The 27,141-nt window shown below is 39.2% G+C and overlaps 1 protein-coding gene across 1 annotated transcript in view; it reads left to right on the forward strand.

The window, feature by feature from the left end:
- Window positions 1-1,012: 1,012 nt before the first annotated feature.
- The window catches only part of LOC140740481 (dynein axonemal heavy chain 5-like), a 189,958-nt gene continuing 163,829 nt past the window's right edge, over window positions 1,013-27,141 (forward strand). Inside the window, exons 1-7 of the mRNA XM_073069662.1 lie at window positions 1,013-1,057; window positions 9,308-9,442; window positions 9,952-10,039; window positions 17,031-17,188; window positions 19,011-19,229; window positions 21,685-21,816; window positions 23,988-24,164. Coding sequence (XP_072925763.1) covers window positions 1,013-1,057; window positions 9,308-9,442; window positions 9,952-10,039; window positions 17,031-17,188; window positions 19,011-19,229; window positions 21,685-21,816; window positions 23,988-24,164 — 954 coding nt within the window. The remainder of the gene's footprint in view (window positions 1,058-9,307; window positions 9,443-9,951; window positions 10,040-17,030; window positions 17,189-19,010; window positions 19,230-21,684; window positions 21,817-23,987; window positions 24,165-27,141) is intronic.

Consider the following 27,141-nt stretch of genomic DNA (forward strand, 5'->3'; position numbering starts at 1 on the left):
CCCTCTATCTCTCAGATGTCACGCCAACTGAGTTTTCTCTTTTCCAGGCTCTCCCAATTAGTCCATTGGCCCTGCTTGGCCATTGAAATGGCTCTGGCGTGTCGCTCTGCCTCCTCCTGTCTCCTCGCCTCCTCCACCATGAGCCGTCTCTTCTGCACTGATGTTGCCTTGTGCCATTGAGGAGCCTTTGGGATGAGCCCGAGACTGGCTCTCCCATGTTGGACTTGGCCAACCACATCCCTGAAACGAAGAGCAGACCTAGCACTCTGAACGGCTCGTTGCTCCATGGGGGGGGGGGGGGGCACTGTTCGAGTAACAGTATCTTCAGATTCAGTGAGGGTAATGACCAACCTTGCTTTGGTGCATTTGTATTCTTCCACAAGACTTGTAATTGGTAATTCCAATTTGTCATTCTCGTACAGTCTAACAGGACTTAAGCATTGTGGAAGTCCAAGCCACTGTTTCACATGTGTGCTGATCACTCTTTCAAGCTTTTCCACCTTGTTGATGGGGATTTCATATGAGTCTTGGGAGTATGCCGAACTGGAAGCACCACAGCTTGAGTTTTCCTGGCAACAAGGTCTTGTTGATGCTAGAGATGTACATGATGGTATCCTTTTCGAGTTGTTTAAACTGCTCGGTGTTCTTGAGCTTAGCATCATACCATCGACCCAAGCTCTTCACTGGCATTTCTGAAACAGTTAGGACAGGTGTTCCATCAATATGAAATCTTTGATCCGTGACTTGACCTTTGACAATGGAGATGCTTCTGCACTTGCTGGGCTTGATCTTCATCTTCGCCCATGTGATGTTTTGATGAAGTTTTTGCAGAAGTCTCTTGGTGCAGGGGACAGTTGTCGTCAGTATTGTTATATCGTCCATATAGGCTCGTATCGGTGGTAACCGCTGACCAAACTGTAGCCATTTTCCTCCCGCAACCCATTTTGAGTCTTTGATAATGAGCTCCATTGCCATAGTGAAGGCCAATGGGGAGATGGTGCACCCCGCCACGATGCCTACTTCCAGTGGTTGCCAAGCTGTGGTGAAGTCTGATGTTGTGAGACAAACTTGCAGATCCTGGAAGTAGTGTTTTACCGGATTTGTTACTGTTGTAGGCATCTGAAAGAATTCAAAAGCAGTCCACAGCAGGGAATGAGGAACTGATCCATAGGCATTGGCCAAGCCTTTGTGTTATGGAAAACCAAAGGTATAACATGTTTTCATGATCTATTTTTAGATAACAGTTTAATGTCCTTTGAACAGCTATCCAATAAATATAATTTGCCTAAAACTCAATTTTTTAGATACTTGCAATTTAGAAATTTCTTGAATAATATGTTAGTCTTTTCTGAAATCATGTCCAATGGATATTACGGAGAAAATTTTAGCTCTGAATCCTTGCCAGAAGGGTTTAGTAGCCATCATTTATAATATGATCATGAAAATACAGCCAGAAGTATCAGAAAAAATTAAGAAGTAATGGGAGAAAGAACTTCATTGTCTCATACCCACAGAGCAGTGGGAGAAAATTTTACAATTAGTCAATTCTTCTTCTATTTATGCTAAACATGCTCTAATACAATTTAAGGTTGTACACAGGGTTCACATGTCCAAGGATAAACTTGCTTGATTTTATTCTTATGTTAATATAACCTGTGACAGATGTCATTCTGAAGTCGCTTCATTGACCCACATGTTTTGGTCTTGCCCCTGTTTGCAAAATTATTGGAAAGATATTTTTGGTATTATTTCAACAGTTCTGAATATCACATTGCAACCGCATCCTATTACTGCAATTTTCAGTTTACCAGTGGTGGATAATAGTTGTTTATCTCCCTCAGCCTGGCGCATGATTGCATTTGTTACATTAATGGCTAGAAGATCTATCCTATTGAACTGGAAAGAAATTAATCCTCCAACTATATTTTAGTGGTTTTCTCAAACTATTTCTTATTTGAGTTTAGAAAAAATTAGAAGTGTTGTCTTTGACCCTTCAGTTAAGTTTGAAGAAACTTGGAGACCATTTATTCAACATTTTCATATAAGCTGAACTGACTTTTCCTAAACCTTACTCTTATCATCCTTAATTATTTGGATGGAAGTGCAGAGTTATTGATGCTACTGTGTATAATTGATATAATGCAATGGCCAATGTCGGTTAGGTATTTTTTTCATTTTTTTTTTCTTCTTATTTTCTCAATTTTTTGTATCCACTATGAGTTTGGGAGGTTATTATATAGGGATTATCATCTATTTGTATTTATACCTTAACCTATTAATTATGTACTGTCAAGCTCTTTGTATTCATGTTTCATTTATGTTTGTTTAAAATCAATAAAAAGATTTAAAAAGGAAAAGGAAAGGAAAGACGTTGGCCAGATTGAGGAACAAGACATGCAGATCCTTTCCTTCTTCTGAATATGTTTTTGATATCAAGGTGTAGGGGATAAAAGGTGCAGAGAAACATGGTTATGAAACAAAGTAAATGCATAAATACAGTAAGTCCTATTGATATCCTTTTGATCTTTGCAGCTGTTGAACTTGAGTCTCTAGATTGTTAGTCCAGATTTCTAAATTAAAGTCTGATGACAACAACTACATTACCAGTAACTCCTGCAGTATAGGGTCCTTCAGTGGCTGCAAAGAGCACGGTGTCATCATGTAGATGTGAAAGTTTAATAATATAAAGTTTACAAAACGGCAAAGGATGAATCAGTAACTTAAATGCGGGAAGATGTTTCGTCAACAGTAATTATAAGACATTTTAGGGAAAATGTTAGGAGAAACTACTTCATAGGCAAAAAATTATTCACATATGGAATGAACTTTTAGATAAGATTGTAGAGGCAAAAATCTTGGGGAATGAAAGAAAATTTTTTCTCCCCAAGAGTTTGCTTGTCCAATTGAGTGGTGCAGACAGAAACCCTTCCACATTTCTAAAATGTGTGCACATTGCCACTTGATAATACAAATTCTACAAGGCTGTTAGTGAGTCAAGTCTAAACAGCAATTTTTGTCCGAAATGGTTACAATACTCAGAAGCATTTAGAACATAGAACATTCCTCCTGTACTCTGTATTCTTTCTTTGTAACAAATCAATAAAAATATTGAAAAAGAAAAAAGAACATAGAACATAGAAAGCCTACAACACAATACAGGTCCTTCGGCCCACAATCCTGTGCCGAACATGTACTTACTTTAGAAATTACCTAGGATTACCCTTAGCCCTCTACTTTTCTAAGCTCCATGTACTTATCCAGAAGTCTCTTAAAAGGCCCTATCATATCTGCCTCCACCACCGTTGCCGACAGCCCATTCCATGCACTTACCACTCTGGATAAAAAACTTACCCCTGACATCTCCTCTGTACTTACTTCCAAGCACCTTAAAAATGTGCCCTCTTGTGTTAGCCATTTCAGCTCTGAGGAAAAAAGCCTCTGACTATCCACATCATCAATGTCTCTCATCATCTTATACACCTCTATCAGGTCACCGCTCATCTTCTGTCACTCCAAGGAGAAAAGACCGAGTTCACTCAACCTATTCTTATAAGGCAAGCTCCCCAATCCAGGCAACATAATTGTAAAGGGAATTGAGTACAAGAGCAAGGAAATCCTCTTGCATTTGTACAGAGCCCTGGTGAGACCACACCTGGAGTATTGTGTACAGTTTTGGTCTCCAGGGTTAAGGAAGGACATCCTGACTGTAGAGGAAGTGCAGCGTAGATTCACGAGGTTAATTCCTGGGATGCCTGGACTGTCTTATGCAGAGAGGTTAGAGAGATTGGGCTTGTACACGCTGGAATTAAGGAGATTGACAGGGGATCTGATTGAAACATATAAGATTATTAAGGGATTGGACAAGATAGAGGCAGGAAATGTGTTCCAGATGCTGGGAGAGTCCAGTACCAGAGGGCATGGTTTGAGAATAAGGGGTAGGTCATTTAGGACAGAGTTAAGGAAAAACTTCTTCTCCCAGAGAGTTGTGGGGGTCTGGAATGCATTGCCTCGGAAGGCAGTGGAGGCCATTTCTCTGGATGCTTTCAAGAAGGAGCTAGATAGGTATCTTATGGATAGGGGAATCAAGGGATATGGGGACAAGGCAGGAACCGGGTATTGATAGTAGATGATCAGCCATGATCTCAAAATGGTGGTGCAGGCTCGAAGGGCTGAATGGTCTACTTCTGCACCTATTGTCTATTGTCTAAATTTCCTCTGCATCTGCATCCATAGTTTCCACATCCTTCCTGTAGTGAGGTGACCAAAACTGAGCACAGTACTCTAAGTGGGGTCTGACCAAGGTTCTATTACTTTTTCAATAAGCCTTGCATGGAGTACCTTATCAAATGCCTTTCTGAAATCCACATACACTACATCTACTGCCCTACCTTCATCTACATGTTTAGTCACATCATCAAAAAATTCAATCAGGTTCATAAGGCACAACCCGCCTTTGATCCCACTTACCCTGCTCATGGACTGTTTACCCCATTCCCAACAGGGAGGAGACTAAATAGTATCCATGCCAGGACCACCATGAACAGTTACTTTCCTCAAAGACTAAGGCTGATCAAAACCTCCACCCACTAACACTCCTCCACATCCCCACCACCACTACTTTATCATTTCCTGTCAGTTATGTACAGACGCTCCTGCACCTAGTATTGTATTATGTTTAATCAATATATGTATATAAGATGCCTTATGTGTTTATATTTTATTGTATCTTTTTCTTATTGTGTTCTTTATCTTAGTGTGTTTTTATATATTGCATTGGATCCAGGGTAACAGTTATTTTGTTTTCTGTTACACTTGTGTTCTGGAAATGACACAAGCAATTAAGCAATATTGAATCTTGAACCTTGAAGCACATCTATGTTGATTGTCAATGAGAAAGAGATGTTATTGATTTGCACTGACTGTGGTCTCCCAATAAATTTGGCAGAGGGAGGTACAGAAGCCCAGGGTTTGAAGTTTAGTGCTTGGTTCATGGGATGATGTTGTTGAATGCTGAACTGTAATTGAGAAGCAGTAGTCTGATGTATGTTTCACGGTTGTCCAGGTGCTCCACACAGATCTCATATGAAGATGTTGTCATTTCCACATTGTTTCAAGCTTAAAGTTAGTGTGATAGGGATGAATATAAACCTGGATAAATGAATTAAGATGGACGGAAGCAATGCCTCATATTGAGCTATCATATAGAACATAGAAGAATACAGCACAGTACGGGCCCTTTGGTGCATGATGTTGTGCCGACCCTTAAACCCTGCCTCCCATATAACCCTCCACCTTAAATTCCTCCATATGGTGAAGTAGTTGCAAGTTCCTAGCCATAAGGCTTACTTATTTGAGAGAATTCTATGCAGTAAGTTCTATTGTGAAATCATGTTAAATGGTCTGCACCAAGGCAAAGTCAAAGTCAAAGCAAAGGTCTTGTGCATGGCTATTTAAGGACAGTCCTTCTGTCAAAGTCATTTGCTGTATCCTGTTTTCTTGGTGTGGCCTTCTCTACATCAGTGAGAATTGGCGTAGAGTGGGGAACTACTTTGTCAAGTACCTTCTCTCATCCTGCTGCAGGATTTACTGGTGGCCACTCACTTCAATTTGACTTTCCATTCCCATTCTGACATATCAAGTCAATATGCTTCCTCTATTGCTTGTTGAGGCCACGCTCAGGTTGGAGGAGCAACATCTCATATTCCATCTTGGTAGCCTCCATCCAACCTGTTGGAATGAACATTGATTTCTCTAACTTATGGTAATTTCTTCCCCCTCCCTCTTCTTTCATTTTCCATTCCCCAGTCTAGTTTCCCTCTCACCTCTTCTCTTCCCATCACCTCCCTCTGGTGCCCCTCCCCTTTTCCTTTCTTCCCAGGTTCACTGTCCTCTCCTATCAGGTTCCTTCTTCTTCTGCCCTTTATCTCTTCCACATCACCTTTTGACTTAATATTTCATCCCCCTTCTCCACCCACCCACCTTCCTCCTCATCTGATTTCACCTTTCTCCCGCCAGCGAACACTTCTTCTCCTTCCCCCCCACCCCTCGCCTTCTTATCCTGCTCCTTCTTTTCCACAACTGATGAAGGGCCTTGGCCCAAAACATCAATTGTTTATTCTCTTCCATAGATGCTGCCTGACTTCCTGAGTTTCTCCAGCATTTTATGTGTATTGCTCAGGATTTCCAATATTTGCACTATCTCTTGTGTTTAAGATAGTCCTTTGCTAGTCAAATTGATAAATTTTTAAAATATAAAATGACGGAGTTACTAGCAAAAGAAATAGCCATTTTAAACAACAGCTGGAATCAGAGGAACCTAGCTTTCTTCACCTCTGAGTGGTCTATGAATTAATTATATGTTTCTCTGTTGCTATTTATGCAGAGCTTAAGGCTTATTCATTTTGCATTCAATGAAAAGAAAGCCTATTTTGATCTAATTTTTCTTAATAGGCTTATAATTTATATCACTTATATCTATGGATGATATTTCAAACAGTTCTGTTGTATGAGTATTTTCATTGTAAATACCACAATACATAGACTTTTGCATTATTGCAGACCAAATTCAATGGCAGCTTCTCAGATGACTTAGATACTGTGGGTCACATGACTAGCTCTTCTGCATTGAATTACTTTGATAATGTAGCCTGGCACTAAATTTTAATGAAGGGGAAAACTCAACTAAGTGCAGAAGATCTAAATAGCTGAGGTTTCCAGGTCAATACATGCAGTTTGATACAAAATTGAAAGAAGTAAACCAAAAAGTAATGTGCATTAAAATGTGAATTATTATTCTGAAATGAAGATGATGTAGTTTGGAAAAGACTGCAAAGACCTTAGCAATACACTAGTTATGTCATAATCTTGGTTTTGTGTGGAGCTCCAACTCATAAGGATCTGCGACTTCCTGCTGAAACAGCGTGTCATCCGTTTCCTGCACACCTGATGGCAACAAAGGAGAAGCAGGTAACAACTGGGAGCTGGAAAATCGGAGGAATTGGTAAAAGTAAGGAAATGGGAAAAGCAGGGAGATCAGGTAACAGCAGGAAAACCTGTTGATAGCAATGAGGGAAACATGGAAAAGCTTAGAGGAAATGAGAATATATGAGAAAATAGAGCCTAAAAGGTGAAATAAGGGAAAAAATAACAAAGCAATAAATAAATAAGTGCAAAGGACAGTGACCAGGGAACAGAAGTACACAAAAATGTATCTAAAATAAAACAATAATTACTCAATCTACGTAAATGTTTTATGATGAATACATAAGTAATTAAATTTGAAAACGTCTAATATAAAGAGCTACAATTAATATCATCTAGAAGTCAAATAAGTTGCAGTAATTATATTAATAATTGAACTCAGCACATTTATTGTCACTGATTTGATTCTGCTACTCTTTATTGTAAGAGTTATCCTAAGCAAATGGTAAAATATTTAAAATTAATGATTTACAATGTTTCTGATGTGACTTAGTATTTTGATATCATTTAAAATCAAAAATAGAAACTGTGGGAAACCATCAGCATTTGTTCTATATTCTTTCAAAACCTCAGAGGGGTAATAATGAATTGTAAATTGTTTGATCAAACTGAGAGGAAGTCTTGGGAAACTTAGTTGCAATGTAAGACTAGTGAAGGAAAAACTTTAGCAAAGGGGAGAGGGAGGGGTGGGGTGGGGAGGGAAAGGAAAGAGGGGGAGAGAGGGAGGGGAGGGGGAGGGAGGGAGAGGGAAGGGGAGAGAGAGAGAGAGAGAACACACGAACAGTTAACAGGACAGGATGAAAGGAGGTCCCTATGATTTACAGTATAGGTCTCTGATGTTTCAATGGATAGATTATGACTCTCATTTTTGTCATCGTTTCTTCCTTTTGCTGGATGTAACCTGCTTAATAACTCTGTTGTGCTTGTAAGTGCAAAAACCTTGATCCTCATCAGTTCTGACAAAGTTTCTTGGGTCTTTCTCCACAAGTGTTGCCTGACCTGACTAGTGATATATGCTCCATGTGCTGACAGGCTGCTTGGATCTTACATTCTCCCCTGTTACTTCCCCTTAGATAGGAACTGGTTTATTATTGTCATGTGTACTGAGATATAATGGTTCAAAAGATTCAAAGGTTCATTTATCATCAAAGCATGTATCCATATAGTACAACTTGAAATTCGTCCTCCAAATAACCATGAAATAAAGAAAGAACGTGAAAGTTGTTCAGAGAGAGACATCAAACCCACCCCCTTGCACAAAAAAAGAATGGCACCCTGATCATCAACACTCCAAAACCCCTCCCTTCACTCAAAACAGAACAAGAATTTCAACCCTCCCCAAACGACCCCTCCCCCACACAAAAAAACTAACAGACCGCAACAGAACATTGACCCCCAAATAACCATGCCTCACACAACAAAACAGACAAGGAACAGGCAATAAAAAACACAAAATATAAAAACCATAAATCTGATGAAGTCCACAGTTCATAAATGCAATAGCTCAATCCATAACTGCAGAACCATGATACCATCCTCTGATATCACTGACATTCATCTAAAGGAAAGGTCACTACATGAGGCCGAGGCCTACCTGCCTGCCACAGTGAGCCACACAGCGATAGGCCGCTTACAGAATCCTTCTTGCCAGCAATCAAAGGAAGATAGTTGGTGCTGAACTCTCGCTTGCCTTCTGCATTTGCCTTGATATCTCAATTTTCCTTGATGCTTTAATCGGCTTTCATAGTGGAAAGCTTGTCTTGCATTCTGTTCATTCATTACACAGTGCATTGAGGTAGTACAAAGTAAAACAGTAACAAAATGCAGAATAATGTGTAACAGCTACAGGTGAAATGCAGTGCAGGTAAACAAAGCAGCAAGGTAGTAACAAGGTAGAATGGGAGGCCAAGAGTCCATTTTGTTAAGACACCATTCAATAGTCTTATAACAGTGCGATAGAAGCTATTCTTGAGCCTGATGGTATGTGTTTCTAGGCTTTGTAACTTCCGCCTGATGGGGATAGGGGAGAAGAGAGAATGACTGGGATGAGTGGGGTCTTTAATTTTGCTGGCTGCTTTACTGAGGCAGCGAGAAATAAAGACAGGGTCCATAGATGGGAACTGGTTTCTGTGATGTGCTGGGCCGTGTCAATAGCTCTCTGCAGTTTCTTGCAGATACGGGCAGAGTAATTGCCAGAGCAAGCTTCTGTCTACCCCTTCCTTTGGTTTAGCTGCAGGGCTCTCCTCAGCTGAGTAACTTCTCTATGGTAACAAGGGCAGTAACCTATATTTCCAGCACAGTAGTCTTGTTTTATATTGTTATACAGCACAAACTAAGAGAGGATCATGAAGCTAAGCGGCTGCAGTTGGACCCCAGACATGAATATATTTTTGATGTGGTGTCAACCTGTGTCCCTCTGGAGAGGTATGATATTGAAGATGCAATATTGGAAGGCACTCAAGTAAGTACAGCTCATTTTCTCTTCACAAATCATATTTAGACAGATTTATGTTATAAAATTATGTAAGGTGCAGTGGTGCATAATAGCAGGCGTTTGGTAGAAGCACTATACTAAGATAAAATGCCAATGAAATCTAACTTATTACTGGCAGGTCATGATGTGTAAGTTGGTCAACAAGTAGAACAATGCAACAAGTGATCCAAGCCACAATCTGACACTTGTAACATTAGCTTCAACACTTTTGGACTAAGCTGAGCTGTTAAATTATAAGCAAATGAATTTGGAAAATTTTGACAATGGAATATTTTGATGAATTTGAACAAACAAAAGTATTTCACTCTGATTAAACTATATTCCAAAACTAAAGTCAGATTTTGCTCTCTATCTTAGAACTTACAGATATGATATGAAATTATTGTAGCTTCTTACAAAGTATCTGTTAAAGCATCTAGTGGTGTATCATTAATTCCAAAAATAATGATAATGATAAAATTAATATTCTTTTTCAGCTGGAACAGATTGATAATTTTTTCATTGTTGATGGCAGACAAAGTCTTTTGTTCTTCTACCAAGAAGTGGATAATCCACCACCAGGTTGTACTTAATTTAGTGTGCAAACGCTTGCTGTGTATATTTCAATCTTGAATCTACAGACGACTGAAATAACTGAATAACAATGGTCTTAATTATAATCATTCTTTACAAGATGATCAACCATTATTCTCAGTTCCTAGTTTCTTATTCTTAACACATTTTAAGTTGTTAGTAGTAAGCCTGACCAGTCCAATTCAGAATTTACCCTCCATGTGTGCAGGCTGAATCTATCTGTTCTGATAATCCCCTATCCCATATGTCATCTATCTGGTTGTGCTCTGAATTATTATCTCTGGAAGAGAATTCTGAAACCTCACAGCATTTTAAATGAAGAAATGCGTGCTACAGCCAGTTCCTCAAAATACTTCATGATGGTAGATGTTAGATCCACTGGAGAGTAGTTGTTTTTCTTAAGTACCAGGCTAATAGGGTCTTGATAAAGCAGGTGGAAACCTCAGACTGGTGTCATGACAACACCTTTCCCTCAATGCCAGAAAAACAAAAGAGATGATTATTGACTTCAGGAAGGGGAATAATGCCTATGTTTCTGTGTACATGAACAGTGCTGAAGTTGAAAGAATTGAGAACTTCAAGTTCCAAGAAGTGAACATCACTAATAGCTTGTCCTGGTGTAGCCACATAGATGCCACAGCCAAGAAAGCTCAGCAACACCTTCACTTCCTTTGGAGGCTAAAGAAATTCTCCGTGAATTTGTTGACCCTTTCTAATTTTTATCAATGCACCATAGAAAGCATCCTGTGTGGATGCATAATGGCTTGGTATGACAACTACACTGCCTGTGACTGCAAGAAACTGCAGATTCTTGAGGACACAGCTCAGCACATACCATAAACTAGTTTCCCTTCAATGAACTCTTGACTATACTTCTTGCTGCCTCAGTAAAGCAGATACCTTAATCAAAGGCACCACCCTCTCTCCACAGATGGTCAAAAGCTTGTTCAAAGAGAAGTAAGAAACATCAAAAATGAAGAGAAAGATGGAGAGCATTAGGAATGGAATTCATATTCATAACATCCTGGCAGTGAAAGGATGATGGGCATACTTGAATCAAAAGGCTCAAATTAGAGTTAGTGCTACATAGCATGGACACAGGCTCTTTGGCTCAACTTGTCCATGCTGAGCAAGATGCCTGCCTGAGTTAGTCCCATTTGCCTGTGTTTGGCCTTTTGCACATTCCCATGTCTAAATATCTTTTAAATGTTGTAACTGTACCTACTTCTGCCACTTCCTCTTCAACGCCTTCCTTAAATTTGTCCCTTGTCTCTCTTCTTTCCCGTCTCATCTGAAATCTGTGGCCTTGAATTTTAGACTCCCCTTCTCTGGGAGAAAGACTGTGCTATTCACTTTGTCTGTGTTCTTCATGATTTTATAAAGTTCTATAAGAGGATCCCCCAGCTACTGCCACTTTTGAGAGAAAATAGACCTTTCGGCATCCTTTCCAGCTTAATGACGTCCTCTGTTTATCCAGGCAACCAGTACTACACCCAATAACATAAGTGCTGTCTCACCAAAGTCTTGTACAGTTGTAACATGATGCTCCATCTCTTGTATGCAGTGCTCTTGCTGACAAAGGCTGGTTTGTCAAGCTCCTTTTTCATCACCCTGCCTACCTGTGTCACTAATTTCAAAAATTTATGTATCTGTACGCCAGGATCTTTCTGTTCTACAGCACTTTCCAGGGCTATGCTATTGACTCGTTTAACTTCCCAGAATACAATATAGATAACCTTCTTCACTGACCACTGTACCAACAATTTATATGTCATTTGGAAACCTGTTTGACATGCCACCAACAGTCTCATCCCATTGGAAGGGTATAGGTGGGGAAGATGGGGAAGAATCTAGGCTATGGAAGGAGAGAGGGTCGAGAAGACTTTTGAAACCAATGATGAGAACTTTAAAATATAAGTATTGCTTTGGTTGGGACATTATCCAGGAGTTTGTTGGGATATTCAGTTTTGAGCATGTTTCTGAACCAGTGCTTTACTCTCCATGACCTTAGCATTCTCCCTGTAGTCTGCAGTACTACACACCGAATAATACAGCAATCCTTACTGGGTAAAGAGCTGCCAAAGAAATGCAGAAACAAAACCCTAATGTCTTTCAGTTATTTGAAATAGAGAGTTTAGTCTTTTTAACATTAAATGCTACATTATTGTAGCTCGGGGCATTCCGGATTTTGGAGTTCAATTCCAGCGCTGCCTGTAATGGACTTTGTACATTCTCCCCTTGAGTGTGTGGGTTTTTTTCTCTGGGTGCTCCAGTTTCCTCCCACAGTTAAAGACACACTGGTTCGGAGGTTAATTGGTCATTGTAAAATGTCTTGTGATTAGGCTAGTGTTAAATAGGTGGGTTTCTGGGTGATGTGGCTTGTTGGGCTGGAAAGGTCTGTTCCCTGCTGTATCTCTAAATAAATAAAAAATAATAAAAGCTGAGTAATGATTGACTAGTCTGTGAATTGGCAAGATTGCATTTACAAGTTATGTACAGCTAGGGGGAGAGATATCACATCATATTTCACATTTTCTGGTGATCACTTACTACTATTCTCAATAGACAATAGACGCAGGAGTAGGCCATTCAGCCCTTTGAGCTAGCACTACCATTCAATATAATCATGGCTGATCATCCACAATCAGTACCCCGTTCCTGCCTTCTCCCCATATCCCTTGACTCTGCTATCTTTAAGAGCTTTATCTAACTCTTTCTTGAAAGCATCCAGAGAATTGACCTCCACTGCCTTCTGAGGCAGAGCATTCCATAGATCCACAACTCTCTGGGTGAAAAAGTTTTTCCTGAACTCAGTTCTAAATGGCCTACCCCTTATTCTTAAACTGTAGCCTCTGGTTCTGGACTCCCTCAACATCGGGAACATGTTTCCTGCCTCTAGCGTGTCCAATCCCTTAATAATCTTATATGTTTCAATCAGATCCCCTCTCATCCTTCTAAATTCCAGTGTATACAAGCCCAGTCACTCCAATCTTTCAACATATGACAGTCCTGCCATCCCAGGAATTAACCTCGTGAACCCACGCTGCACTCCCTCAATAGCAAAAATGTCCTTCCTCAAATTTGGAGACCAAAACTGAACACAATACTCCAGGTGTGGTCTCACCAGGGCCCTGTACAACTAAATCATTAATGTATATTGTAAATAGCTGCAGTCCCAGCACTGAGCCTTGCGGTACCCCACTAATCAAGGCCTGCCATTCTGAAAAGGACCCATTAATCCCTACTCTTTGTTTCCTGTCTGCCAACCAATTTTCTATCTATGTCAGTACCCTACCCCCAATACTAAGTATTCTAATTTTGCCCACTAATCTCCTATGTGGGACCTTATCAAAGGCTTTCTGAAAGTCCAGGTACACTATATCCATCGGCTCTCCCTTGTCCATTTTCATAGTTACATCCTCAAAAAATTCCAGAAGATTAGTCAAGCATGATTTCCCCTTCGTAAATCCATGCTGACTCGGACCGATCCTGTTACTGCTATCTAAATGTGCCGCTATTTCATCTTTTATAATTTTCTCCAGCATCTTCCCCACCACTGATGTCAGGCTAACTGGTCTGTAATTCCCTGTTTTCTCTCTCCCTCCTTTCTTAAAAAGTGGAATAACATTAGCTGCCCTCCAATTCTCAGGAGGTCCTGAATCTATAGATCCTGAATCTATAGAACATTGGAAAATGATTACCAATGTGTCCACGATTTCTAGAGCCACCTCCTTAAGTACCCTGGGATGCAGACCATCAGGCCCTGGGGATTTATCAGCCTTCAGTCCCATCAGTCTACCCAACAGCATTTTCTGCCTAATGTGATTTTCCTTCAGTTCCTCCATTACCCTAGGTCCTCTGGCCACTATTACATCTGAGAGATTGTCTGTGTCTTCACTAGTGAAGACAGATCCAAAGTACCTGTTCAACTCGCCTGCCATTTCCTTGTTCCCCATAATAAATTCACCTGTTTCTGCCTTCAAGGGCCCAACTTTGGTCTTAACTAATTTTTTCCTCTTCACATAACTAAAGAAGCTTTTACTATCCTCCTTTAAATTCTTGGCTAGCTTACCTTCGTATCTCATCTTTTCTCCCTGTATTGCCTTTTTAGTTATCTTCTGTTGCTCTTTAAAACTTTCCCAATCCTCTGGTTTCCCGCTCATCTTTGCTATGTTCTACTTTCTCTTTTATTTTTATACTGTCCTTGACTTCCCTTGTCAGCCATGGTTGCCCCCCACTCCCCTTAGAATCTTTCTTCCTCTTTGGAATGAACTGATCCTGCACCTTGTGTGTTATCCCAGAAATACCTGCCATTGTTGTTCCACTGTCATCCCTGCTAGGGTGTCCTTCCAGTCAACTTTGGCTAGTTCCTCCCTCATGGCTCCATAGTCCCCTTTGTTCAACTGTAATACTGACACTTCTGATTTTCTCTTCTCCCTCTTAAATTGTACATTAAAACTTATCATATTATAGTCACTACCTCCTAATGGCTCCTTTACCTTGAGTTCCCTTATCAAATCCGGTTCATTACACAACACTACATCCAGAATTGCCTTCTCGCTGGTAGGCTCCAGTACAAACTGCTCTAAGAATCCAATCTGTACTTGTGTCAGTTACACACTTGTTGCTGTTTTAATCCCATGGGTTTTAATAGATCAAACGAGTTTATTATGTACATAAAAATATCTTTCAAAAGTCCTTATACCCAATTTTAATCACACTGTCATCATTATTTTTGTCCATTACTGAACTAATCATTCATCTTAGCTAAATATAATTTGGATGAGAGCATTCCATGTTGGCTTACATTTATTAATACTTCAGAAGATTATAGGGCAACTACTGGCAAATGAGAATAGTTTGGATGGGGTATCTTGGTTAGTATGGACCATTTGGGTCGAAGGGCCTGTTTCCATACCATATGACTCTAAATATTTTTGTCCCCAATGACTCTTTCAAAGTATTAACACCACCATTGTTGTTCGACTATTCTGTAGTCAACAGGTTTATCACTCTCCCTTATTCTGAACATGTCCTCTGGTATCCCTCCCATTTCAAAGAAACATTGAAAGGTTGTGGCTAGAGCTTCTGAGATGATCACACTTCCTTCCCTCAATGACCTCTATCATTCCATTCAGAATTAGTGACTCCTCTAGGTAAGCATTGCCAACCTTCTAAATATACTTGTGTTTTTTTTTATTTTCCATGTCATTTGAAGTGTCCTTTATTTCAGTGAAGATGGTTGCAAATTACTCATTTACTCATTGATGTTCCCTACCATGCAATAAATTCTTTTCTTTGATTCTTAATCAAGCACTATTCTTTGAGTACCCTTTCTCCACTTGTATATTATGAAAGGCTTTTGGGTTTCCTTTCAGACTGTCTGTTAATCTATTCTCATTCACTGCCATCAACCATCTGCAACCATTTCAGTTGCAAACATCAGAATTATTCCACATTTTTTCATGACGACTAAAGATCTGATGAATATTTCATGTCATGAAGATAAGTTGAAAGATTTGGAGAAAGTTTAAAAAACCGCATGTACAGGAAATCTGTAAATTTATCAAGCAATACTAGAAATAGCAGTTTCTCCATCATCAGATGGAGAATTAATGTCAATGTCTGAAGTCATTATCTCATATCAGAACTAGAAAAGATTGGAAGGGAAACTAGTAATTACAGAGTAGACGATGGATGGGGTGGGGGCGGGGAAGGTTAAAATGGAAGGTCTGTATTGGAGTGGAAACCAAGTAAGATTGAATGTCAGAGTGGTGGTACCAGCTGAAGGATGGCAGTAAAGCCAATGGACTGAAGATACAAAAATCCACAAACACACCAACAGGCTTAAGAACAGCTTCTATGTCACTGTTATAAGACTATTAAACAGCTAGTCTGATGAGATAGACTCTTGACATCACAATCTATGTCGTCATGATCTTGCATCTTATTGTCTTCCTGCATTGCACTTTCGCTGTAACACTTCATTTTGCACTGTTATAATTTTACCTTGTACTACCTTAATTCAGTGCTGTAATGAATTGAACTGTATACAAGACAAGTTTTTCACTGTGCCTCGGTACATGTGACAATAATAAGTCATTTTACAAATTTAAATGATGTAGAGATTTACTTCTTTCAAGTCATTGCATTTATTTCCCTCAAGGAAATGCATCTGGTTTGGTGGCTCCTATACTGAGCAAAACAAGTCTAGACTGGATGACTGTGTGCTGGAACACCTTTGTTCAGTTGCAATGCTGACCTGAGCTTCTAGTTTCCTGTCACGTTAATTTTCCATTTTGCTCTCTTTGACTTTGCCCGCTAATAAACCTCAAGGAAAAACACCCTATCTCCCAACTTGATGCAAGACAGCCTTCCAGGCTCAAGTCAAGTTCAATGATTTCGGATAATGAACCATTTTCGTCTTTTTTCTCACATTTCCAGGATTTATTTTCTACTTTTCTGTTATTTCAGATTTCGTTTATCTCCTCCTATTCATACTTGGAACATGCCTTTACTCAAGAAGAACCATCACTATCTGCATCATTCCCTCTCCTGGTCTCCACTCCATCATGGACCTGACCATTTATCTTAAGTTTCTTACTCTTTCTCTGCAACATATAACTTGTTGCACTTCCAACTTTTCTCGGATGGTGAAAGGCATTGCCTGAAGCATTAACCCCGCTTCATAGATACTGCCTGGCCTATTGGGTGTTTCCAGCATTTTCTGTTTTTATTCAGAAAGAATGATTTTGATGAGGTGGTAATAGCAAAAGGAAACAAAACCATTTTCTTCTGAACAATGACTCAACTTTTAGTTCAAATTATTGATGACAGTAGTTTGTAATTTAATTAAATATGCAAATTTTACTAAAATAACTGCATTATGCATTCCAATAACCATGAAGTACAAGTCATCCATGTTAAACTTAATGAGGATTTATGACAAAGTTTACAATTATTATTTTCTGTTATGATATAGTTGCTCTTGAGCCATGTGGTCCCATGCTAGGATTTACAAGTTGCAAAGTGAAGAAGCTATTTCTTACTGATGGGAAACATGCTGGTTTGACTGGAGTTTGTATTGCTTTTCTTCGAGCAAGTACCAGCAGAGCTATCACATATGAAAACATATACAGGGTAAATTATTTTTAAAAATTCAAATGCAGTTATTACCACATTTTTGCTTCAGCAACAATGATATATCCAGATGTTTTGTGATTTACAGGAATCTTTGAGATGATGGTGTTTTTGTCTAAATGCTGACTTTGTTCTTTTAGATAGTAGGCAGGTAATACTAAAAGTCATGAGAAAATAGCCACAGTGTGCTACTAATAGGAGGTATTTAGGCAAAGAAGAGGTGTGCTGATCAAAGGGATTCCGTTGGGTTTCTTGTGGTCTTGCCTTTTGAGTGTTGTTGGAGCTGTACCTTTCCATCCTCGTAAAAATGTTCCTTAACCTTCCTAATTTGTATCTTTCAAGTGGTAGAAAAGGTTGGGGGAGTCAAGGGATCAGGCACTTATTCCAGAATATTATGGCCCTGATCCCTTATACTAACCAAATAGTTTAGTTAAATATTTGGTCATTGGTGACCCCAAGATATTCATGGTGTGGGTTGTGGGTTACCATGAATAATTTTTGACATTCAATGTACTGCTTTTTAGGACTAACGTATTCTTGTAAACAATAATAAGGTCAGTGTTGAAGGTTAGACTGTGTTGGGTGTGTGAATATCCCAGTATTATTATTTGGAGTTTAGAGCCACTGAAAATATGTCTCAGCAATTTTAAACAGAAGCAAAGTAGATAAAATATAAGGCAATACTCATTTAACGTAATGTATAAACCTCTGTTATATTGTTTCAGAATCAAATTTTGTGTTTGAAAGTGAAATTGCTGCCAATACTATTTGTAACCAATGGATTAATTTGTTGTGAAGTTTCGTTCTCTGCACTTTAACTTATTTATGTTAAATGAGTTCATGAGCATATTACGATGCCTCACGAAGAACCTTTATTTTGAAAATGCTAGAAACTCAAAAGTCCTCAGCCTTCCTTGTGCTGGCATTATTCCTTCACTGAGAAAACAGTAGAAATCATATTTGTTCATGTACAGCTTTTCCCTACAGTGCTAGTGGTGTCGGAGCAGCACTCATGACTTTTCCAGTGAGTGTGTATGCTGTTAAGATTTGCAAGAAATAATTTTAACTTTAGTATTTCCAAATGTTTGAAACTAAAACACAAGGATCTCATTCTCTGTTATACCACTATATGCTGTTAAGATTTTTATCTTTTTATCCTTTTAATTTTAGAATACCACTCAAAAACTTAAAGCTCATGGTGCTGATTTATTGTACTTCCTACATTCTCTTGTTTTTTCTCTTACTCCATCATTCTATTTGTATTTTACTTTATTTGCTCCATTCTCTCCGCAGTGTGTATACACAGACTTTCATAACCATCCCTTACGATATCATTCTCTCCATCTTAAAACTATTTTTATCATACTTTGTGATTGGAGAAAGCAACCAAAATCTTCTCCCTTTGAAGAGTTTTAATGAGGTGGATGTGGAGAGGATGCCTCCTGTTTTGAAAGATTCTGCAATAACATGTCAATGTTTAAAATAAGGGGTCACCCATTTAAAGTAGAGAGATGAGGTGATTTTTCTCAAATGCTCGTGAATGTTCCATGAATAATAATAGATGCAAAGTCTTAATTATTTTATGGCATGGGTTGATAGATTCTTGATTAAATGTGGTGGGAGGTGATTGGGGTAAGAGGAAATGCAGAACTGAAATAATGGTCAGATCAGGCACGATCTTATTGATTGGGGGAATAGAACTGAAGGGCTGAGTGGCCAATACTATTTGTAATTTTTACGTTTGAATGTAGGAGGCAAAAAAATTTGTCTTTTGGTGAAAATTCAAGGTTTTTTGTTGCTGCTTTTTCTATCATTTTTTTAGGAAGTAAGCTTTAATGTTTTGGATGCTGAAGGGCTTGGGCTCCTGAAGTCAGTTGAACATCTGTTAGGTGATGCATTTATACCCATGCTGAAAAATATGAACCAAGGATGGGGACTGCTGAGTAAGCCTGAATCTACAATAGTCAGGCAGGGATTTCTTAATTCTTTGGATGGGTTTGTCAGTGTCCTTTCTACAGCACAACACAATCTAGCCAAGGAGGTAAGTTTACTTAACTTTCTTTATGCTGCTGTCATATTAATAGAGCAATAACACTAACAAAGCAACTTGCTATTCCTACAAATATGCATGTACAATTTCCATTGTAACTGGACATTATGAAATAAAGAGATAGAAAGGTATGTTCTCTGGAGGGAGAACAGAAGACAGATCTAGAGAACAGAGTATGAAGAAATCATTAGCAGACAGGAATCTGTAGATGCTTGAAATCCAGAGCAATACACCCCAATGCTGGAGGAATTCATCAGGTCAGGAAGCATTTAAGGACAGGAATAAACACGATGTTTGGGCCAAGACCCTTTATTCTATCTTGATGAAGTGCCTCTGCCCAAAAGTTGACTGTTTATTCCTCTCCATCGATGCTGCCTGACCTGCTGGGTTCCTCCAGCATTTTGAGAGTATGAAGTGTGCCAGTTTGGAGGAGAGGTCTGGAGGATTGAGAGTGTGAAGTTCGTTAGTAATTCCTTTGAACAGAGGATGGGTTTGCTACAGGAGTTGGTTGGGATTGCAATCATTGTCAACATTGATTCATTCCCCCTTGGAAGTTTTCATGTTTTATTGTTTTACAACATTGAGTCACAGTGGATTTTATTTGGCTTTTTTGACACTATTCAACAGAAAAGACTCGTTTGTGTCAAAGTGAAAGCAAATTTCTGCAAATTGGTCTAAATTTATTATAATTATTAAACACAAAATAATTGACTGCCTAATTGCTCACCCTTCAAGTCAGTATTTAGTAGATTCACCTTTAGCAGCCATTAGTCTGTGTGGATAGGTCTCTATCAGCTTTGCAAATCTGGACATTTCAACTTTTCCCCATTCCTCTTTACAAAACTGTGCAAGCTCTGTCAGATTGCAAGGGGATCATGAGTGAACAGCCATTTTCAAGTCCAGCCACAAATTCTCAATTGGCTTGAGGTCTGGACTCTGACCTGGCCACTCCAGGGCATTAGTTTTGTTGTTTTTAAGCCATTTCTATATAGCTTTGACTTTATTCTTGGGGTCCTTGTTGTGGCCTATATCTCGCCTCACGTCTCGGAGAGTTATTGATGGTGCATCACTTGTCTTGCTGGAAAACAAATCTTCTCCCAAGTTGCAGTTCTCTTGCAGACTGCATCATAGTTTCCCTGTACTTTGCTGCTATCATTTTTACCCTCTACCTTCACAAGCTTTCCAGGGCCTGCTGCGGTGAAGCATCCCCACAGCATGATGCAGCCACCACCATGCTTCACAGTAGGGATGGTGTTTTTGCTAATGTGCGGTGTTTGGCTTCCACCAACATAGCGTTTAGTCTAAACACCAAAAGGCTCAGTTTTGGTTTCATCAGACCATAGAACCTTCTAGCTGACTTTAGAGTCTCCCACATGCCTCCTTGTTAACACTAGCCAAAATTTCATGTGAGTTTTTTTCAACAGTGGCTTTCTCTTTTCCACTCTTCCATAAAGCTGCAACTGGTGAAGCCCCTGGGCAACAGTTGCTGCATGCGCAGTCTCTCCCATCTCAGCCACCAAAGTTTGTAACTCCTCTAGAGTTATCGTAAATGTCTTGGTGGCCTCTCTCACTAGTTCCCTTCTTGCATGGTCACTCAGTTTTTGAGGATGGCCTGTTCTAGGCAGATTTACAGGTGTGCCATATTCTTTTCAATTCTTGATGATTGACTTAACTGTACTCCAAGGGATATTCAGCAATGTGGGAATTTTCTTGTGTCCATCTCCTGATTTGCGCTTTTCAATAATCTTTGAATGGAGTTGCTTGGAGTGTTCTTTTGCCTTAATGGTGTAGTTTTTGCTAAGATACTGACTCACCAGCAGTTGGACCTTCCAGATATATATGTATTTTTACTATAATCAATTGAAACACCTTGACTGGACCTGGTGATCGCCATTTAACTAAATATGTGATTTCTAAAACCAATTGGCTGCGCTAGTGATGATTTGGTGTCTAATCTTAAAGGAGTGAACACTACTGCCATCAATTATTTGTGTTTTATATTTGTAGTTAATTTAGATAACTTTGTAGAGATCAGTTTTCACTTTGACACAAAAGACTCCTTCTCTTTTGATCAGTGTCAAAAAAAGCCAAATTAAATCCACTGTGATTCAATGTTGTAAAATGATAAATGATGAAAATTCCAAGGGGGATGAATACCTTTTATAGGCACTGTATATCAGGAGGAAAAGTGGATAAATATTTGAATGGGAACACTGGGCAACTGGCTTTAGCAATAAATGGTTCATATCTGTGTTTAATGTCTTCTCTGTGTTATAAATAATCATACTTATGATTTAGTTGATTAAAATTTACATTCACCCTTGTCTGAATAGTAAGTATTTATATCTCATTTGATTATACTCTGTTTCTTCTATTTGACCATTAAAAAAAATACTGCTAAATTTAAATCTAACACTGAAAGAGATTTTCCTTTCACATATTGTAGGTACGATTAGAACGATGTGTGTCAGAAGAGCTGAGAGATTTGAAATGGCCATTAGAGTTTGGGTTGGTACCTCCTGAAATGTTGAAGCAAGCTGAAAAATGTCTGAAAATTTGGATCAAGCAAATTGAACAGGTCAGGAATGAGAGGTTTGAGCACTGGGGCAGATCACTATCACGTCTCTCTAATGCAAGAGATAGGAACAACTGGCCTGGATTTCAGTGGCCGGAGTGAATTAAAATTCGTCTATTGGTCTTTGCTACATTACATATTGTCTTATTGAATTATAACTAAAATCCAACAATCGTTCATCAGTGTGCTTTAGGAAATTCTATCTCACTCCCCAGTGCTTACAACATGTGCTAAAATCAAAGTCATGCAATATGACTGAACTGATGGCATTTGAGTTGTGCATGTCTTCCACAGATGGTACATTTCTGAAAGACTGGTGCTTGTTTTAAATGGCTTCAGTTCATTGGTTGATGGGGCAACAATATCTTCAAACTGGATTTTTCTAATTTGGCCATCTTTGAGGTCATTGTTATAACTTGAACCCCAACCCATATCCCTGCCGTGAAGCCAATCTCCTATACATGGTATTCTTAGAGTAGCAGGCTGGCTGACTCCATACCTACCCCATCACAAGATGGCACAGTTTCCTTAAGATGGCAGTTTTGAAGAGAACTTCTCTAAGAACTCTACCAGTGATGAGAGATAAGGCAGCAGGACTTATTCTTCATACATAACTGCAGATAACGTTTGTTTTGTGTGTGTTAACACAGTAGGGCTGGGATTGTTAAACATGCCACACAGGACATGTTGCATGTCAGTTCTCCTGTGACCTTCCACTGAGCTGGTGTACACTCCCACAGAGATCACCTTATTTTTAGTGTTTCATTGAAGATATGATAAACTGCAGCTTACTTCTGATTAAAATACGAACAGCTGTAGTTACAACCTAGTTGAGGTTGAACGAAAGCACATTGTATAAATTTCCTCTTCATTCACTTAGAGGGATACAAGGATAGGTGATGACAGTAGTTGCAATGTTTCTTATTCTTATGGAAAGTAGCATTAATGTTATAGAAAATATAATACTGCCCTCATTAAACTATGCATTATAAATATGTTGTGAATTCATCTGTTCAGAAATTGGCAAGTAGTTTGACCTCATTTTGAGAAATGGCAGTTACTCTCATCCACACATTCACAGAGAACAAAAATGAGCTGAGGAATAATTGCAGGACCATTATAAAATATCTGTGAACCAACTAGGTGTCTAAACAGTCACAGAAGCTGTTAGTTCAATGAAGAATTCTTTTGGAAGAAATAAGCAATTAAGACAAACAAAATCCAAAGTCTTTTGGGCTTTCTAGCTATTCCCAAATCATCTCCTGTTAAAATCCTTTATCCCATGTCTAAGCACTTAGCATTTAGTTTAATTTTTTTCATTTTTTTCTTCATTAATTTCTTTGGGATCTGGGTATTACTGGTAAAGCAAGAATCTATTAAATATCCCTGAATGCTCTTGAGAAGATGATGGTAAAACCCCTTCTTGAACCACTGTAATCCTCCCAGTGATGGGGCTCCCACGTGCTCTGGGTAGGGTGTTTCAGGACTGTAAAATTATAAGTTTAGGATATGCTGTGACACTGGCGGAGGTGAGCAAATGCAGTGCACTTTGTAGATGGTACATTGACATTGTGGACTGGAGATATAGGATAAGGTGGATGAAGCGGCAATCAAGTAAGTTGTTTTTTTCTGGACACTGTAGTGCTGCTTGAGAATTGTCTGAGCTGCTCTCTTTCAGGCAAGTGTAAAGCATTTCATCATGCTTTGAGTTGCTTCTTATAAATGGAGGAAAGGTTTGGGAAATTAAGGAGGGCAGTCAGATGCAATAGGATACGCAGCCACTGACCTGTTGTTGTAGCCAATATTATTTGTCCAGTCCAGATGAGATTCTGATCATTGATGAGCCAAAAATGTTGGCGGTAGCAGCATTGGTGATAGTAATGCCACTGAGTGTCAGAGATAGGTGATTAAGAGTTAGGAAGATTTAGGCTGGGCAAATGGAACAGTATGCAAAATTGCATTGATGTATGATAAATCTGATTGGTTTATCAACGATTGTTAATTAAGAATTCTAAATAAATTCAATAAAATATTCAGCACCAATTTGGCAATCCTTTATTGTCTGCTGAGAGCTAATCTGTAATAAATATTGAAATGCCACTCTCTGTGGCCAGTGCTAAAGCACTTTTTATGCTTGGTGCAACATTCCTCTGCTTCTGATCTTTTCTTCTAAGATGCTGACTGAGAGCGAGCAGGTGCAGAAGGAAGCAGATGATGCTGGGCCACGGGTGGAGCTGGAACACTGGAAAAACTGCCTGACCCGATTCAATTGTTTGACTCAGGAGATCCAGCGAGCAGATGTCAAAACCATTCTTGGCATCATCACAGCTGCTAAGTCAAAGCTGTTGAAGGTTTGAAGAAATACATTGATTGAAGCTTATAGTTTCTTAACAACTATTAAACATTGATTAAACATATTTAAAGTCCATGCTGAACTCCCCCCTCACAAAATGATAAAATTTTGTAACCTGGAATTTCTAAGAAGGATACAACTGATCTTTATCTTTACTTCAATGGAGAAGTGGCAGATGTGATTTATTGATGTACTGGCTCCTATATTTCTGTCAATCTGCCAATGTTATGCTGGAAGATTGGAAGAAGTTCAGAAATCCTACCTCACTCAATTATTACGATAGAGATATTTTGTAAAAGGAAAGCAGAACATGCTGGAAACACTCAATAGGTCAAACAGTGTTGATGGAAAGAAAATCAATTTTTGATGAAGCATCTTTGGCTGAAAGCTGTTTCTCTTTCCACTCATGCTACCTGATTTGTTGTGTGTTTCCAGCAATTTTTTCAGATCTTTTGCAATAATAGCTTTTTATTTTTTGTGCTTCATCAAAGAGTTTTTACATTGATTTACAGAAACCTTAGAATGTATAGCATTTGATAGTTCTGGGCCTGTATTTACTGGAGTTTAGAAGAATGACATGAAATCTTATGAAACCTATCTAATATTGAAAAGCCCAGATAGAGTGGACATGGAGAGGATGTTTCCTTTGATGGGGGAGTCTAGGACAAGAGGGCACAGCCTCAGAATAGAAGGGCCTCCCTTTAGAAAAGAGATGAGGAGGGATTTATTTAGCCAGAGGGTAGTGAATGTGTGGAGTTCATTGCCACAGATGACTATGGAGGCCAAGTCATTAGGTATATTTAAAGTGGAGGTTCATAGGTTTTTAATTAGTAAGGGCATCAAAGGTTATGGGGAAAAGGCAGGAGAATGGGGTTGAAAGGGATAATAAATCAGGAATGGTGGAGCAGAGTCTATGGGCTAAATAACTAATTCTTTTCCTATGCCTTAAGTTCTTAAACCCTTATTTCTTGCACTCATCTTGGAAGGAGGTCATTTGGCCTATGGTGGCGCCCAAGGGAGCAACCATATTAGTTCCATTCCTCCCTCTCTCCGTCTTGTTTTACGGTGGTTGGCACCCAGCTTAATGGTGCATTACCGCCACTAGTTCCATTCCTACTTGCCCATCAACTACTCTTTATTTTTGCCATCAAGACACTAAGTGCTAACTTAGAGAAGCAAATTAACCTATTAGTATTTGATTGAAACATGAGAATAAACCAAAATACTCAGAGAAAGCCCACGTGGTAGTGGGTAGAATGTATTAACTCTGTACAGACAGTATCTAAAGCAGGGTCAAATCCAGGTCTGTGAAACTATGAGACAAGCACAGACTGCTATGCCAGGTTCTGTCTCTATTTGTTTATTTTGTTTTCTTATTGTGAAGTAATTTCTTTGTTAATCATTTCCAGCAGAATTTACTCATTTGGATCTCAAACAGTTAAAACTATTGCTGTCACTGATTTTTGATGATTTTTCCAAAACCATGCAAGCAGTGAATTTCCATGAGGCTCCAAGATTGTAAGAGATAGGAGTAGAATTAGGCCATTAGTCCCATCGAATCTGTGCCACCAGTTTCCCTCTGAACCTCACTCTCCTGCCTTCTCCTGTAACCTTTCACGCTCTGATTAATCAAGAACCAATCAACTTGTGTCTTAGTCTGTTTTTTATTTCTTCTACCAAAGTGCATGATCATACATTTCCCAACAATGTATTTCATCTGTCACTTCTTTGCCCATTCTCCTAATTTTTCTAAGTCCTCCTGTAGCTTCCCTACTTCCTCAGAACTTCCTGACCCTCCACTGATCTTCATATCATCTACAGACCTGGCCACAAAGTCATCAATTCCATAATCCAAATCATTGACATATAACGGAAAAGGAAGTGGTCCCAACTCCAACCCCTGCGGGACATCACTAGTCACTGACAGCCAATCAGAAAAGGCTTCCTTTATTCCCACTCTTTGCCCCCTATTAATCAGCCAATCCTTTATCTATGCTAGTATCTTTCTTGTAATACCATGGGCTCTTATCTTGTTAAGCAGCCTCATGTGTGGCACCTCTCCAACATTTTCCCAACCATTGAGGTCTGGATAACTGGCCTATAATTTCTTTTCTACTGCCTCCCTCCCTTCTTGAAGAGTGGAGTGACATTTGCAATTTTCCAGTCCTCTGAAACCATGCCAGAATCTAGTGATTCTTGAAAGATCCTTACAAATGCAACCACAATCTCCCCCGCCCCTCTTTCAGAATCCTGGGTTGTAATCCATCTGGTCCAGGTTACTTATCTATTTTCAGACTTTTCAGCTTCCCAAGCACTTCTCCCTAGTAATAGCAATAGCACTCACTAGTTGTTTTTGGCTTCCCTTCTCAATCATGGTTGCATCATCCTGCCTTTAGAATACCTCTTTTGGATGTATCTAACTTGTGCCTTCCAAATTGCCCCCAGCAACTCCCGCCATTGCTATTGTACTTTCATTCGGACTAGTGTCCCCTTCCAATCAGCTTTGGCTAGCTCCTCTTTCATGCCTCTATAATTCCATTTACTTCACTGTAATACTGATACATCTGACTTTAGCTTCCCCTCTCAAATTGCAGAGCGAAGTCTACCACATTATGATCACAGTATCCAAAGAGTTCCTTATCTTTAGCTCCCTAATTAAATCCAGTTCATTACACAACACCCAATCCAGAATAGTCTTTCCTCTTGAGGGCTCAACCACAAGCAGCTCTAAAAACCCATCTCATAGGCATTCTACAAATTCTGTTTCTTGGGATCCAGCACCAACCTGATTTTTCCAATGTAACTGCTTATTGAAATCTCACAACTATCGTAACACTGCCCTTTTGACATAGGTTTTCTATTTCCTGTTGTAATTTGTAGCCCACATCCTGGATACTGTTTGGAGGCCTGTATATAACTTCCATCAGGATCTTTTAGCCTTACAGTTTTTTAACTCTACCTTCAAGGATCCTATA

Source organism: Hemitrygon akajei, chromosome 17 (assembly GCF_048418815.1).
Source record: "Hemitrygon akajei chromosome 17, sHemAka1.3, whole genome shotgun sequence".
Taxonomy (NCBI): Eukaryota; Metazoa; Chordata; class Chondrichthyes; order Myliobatiformes; family Dasyatidae; genus Hemitrygon; species Hemitrygon akajei.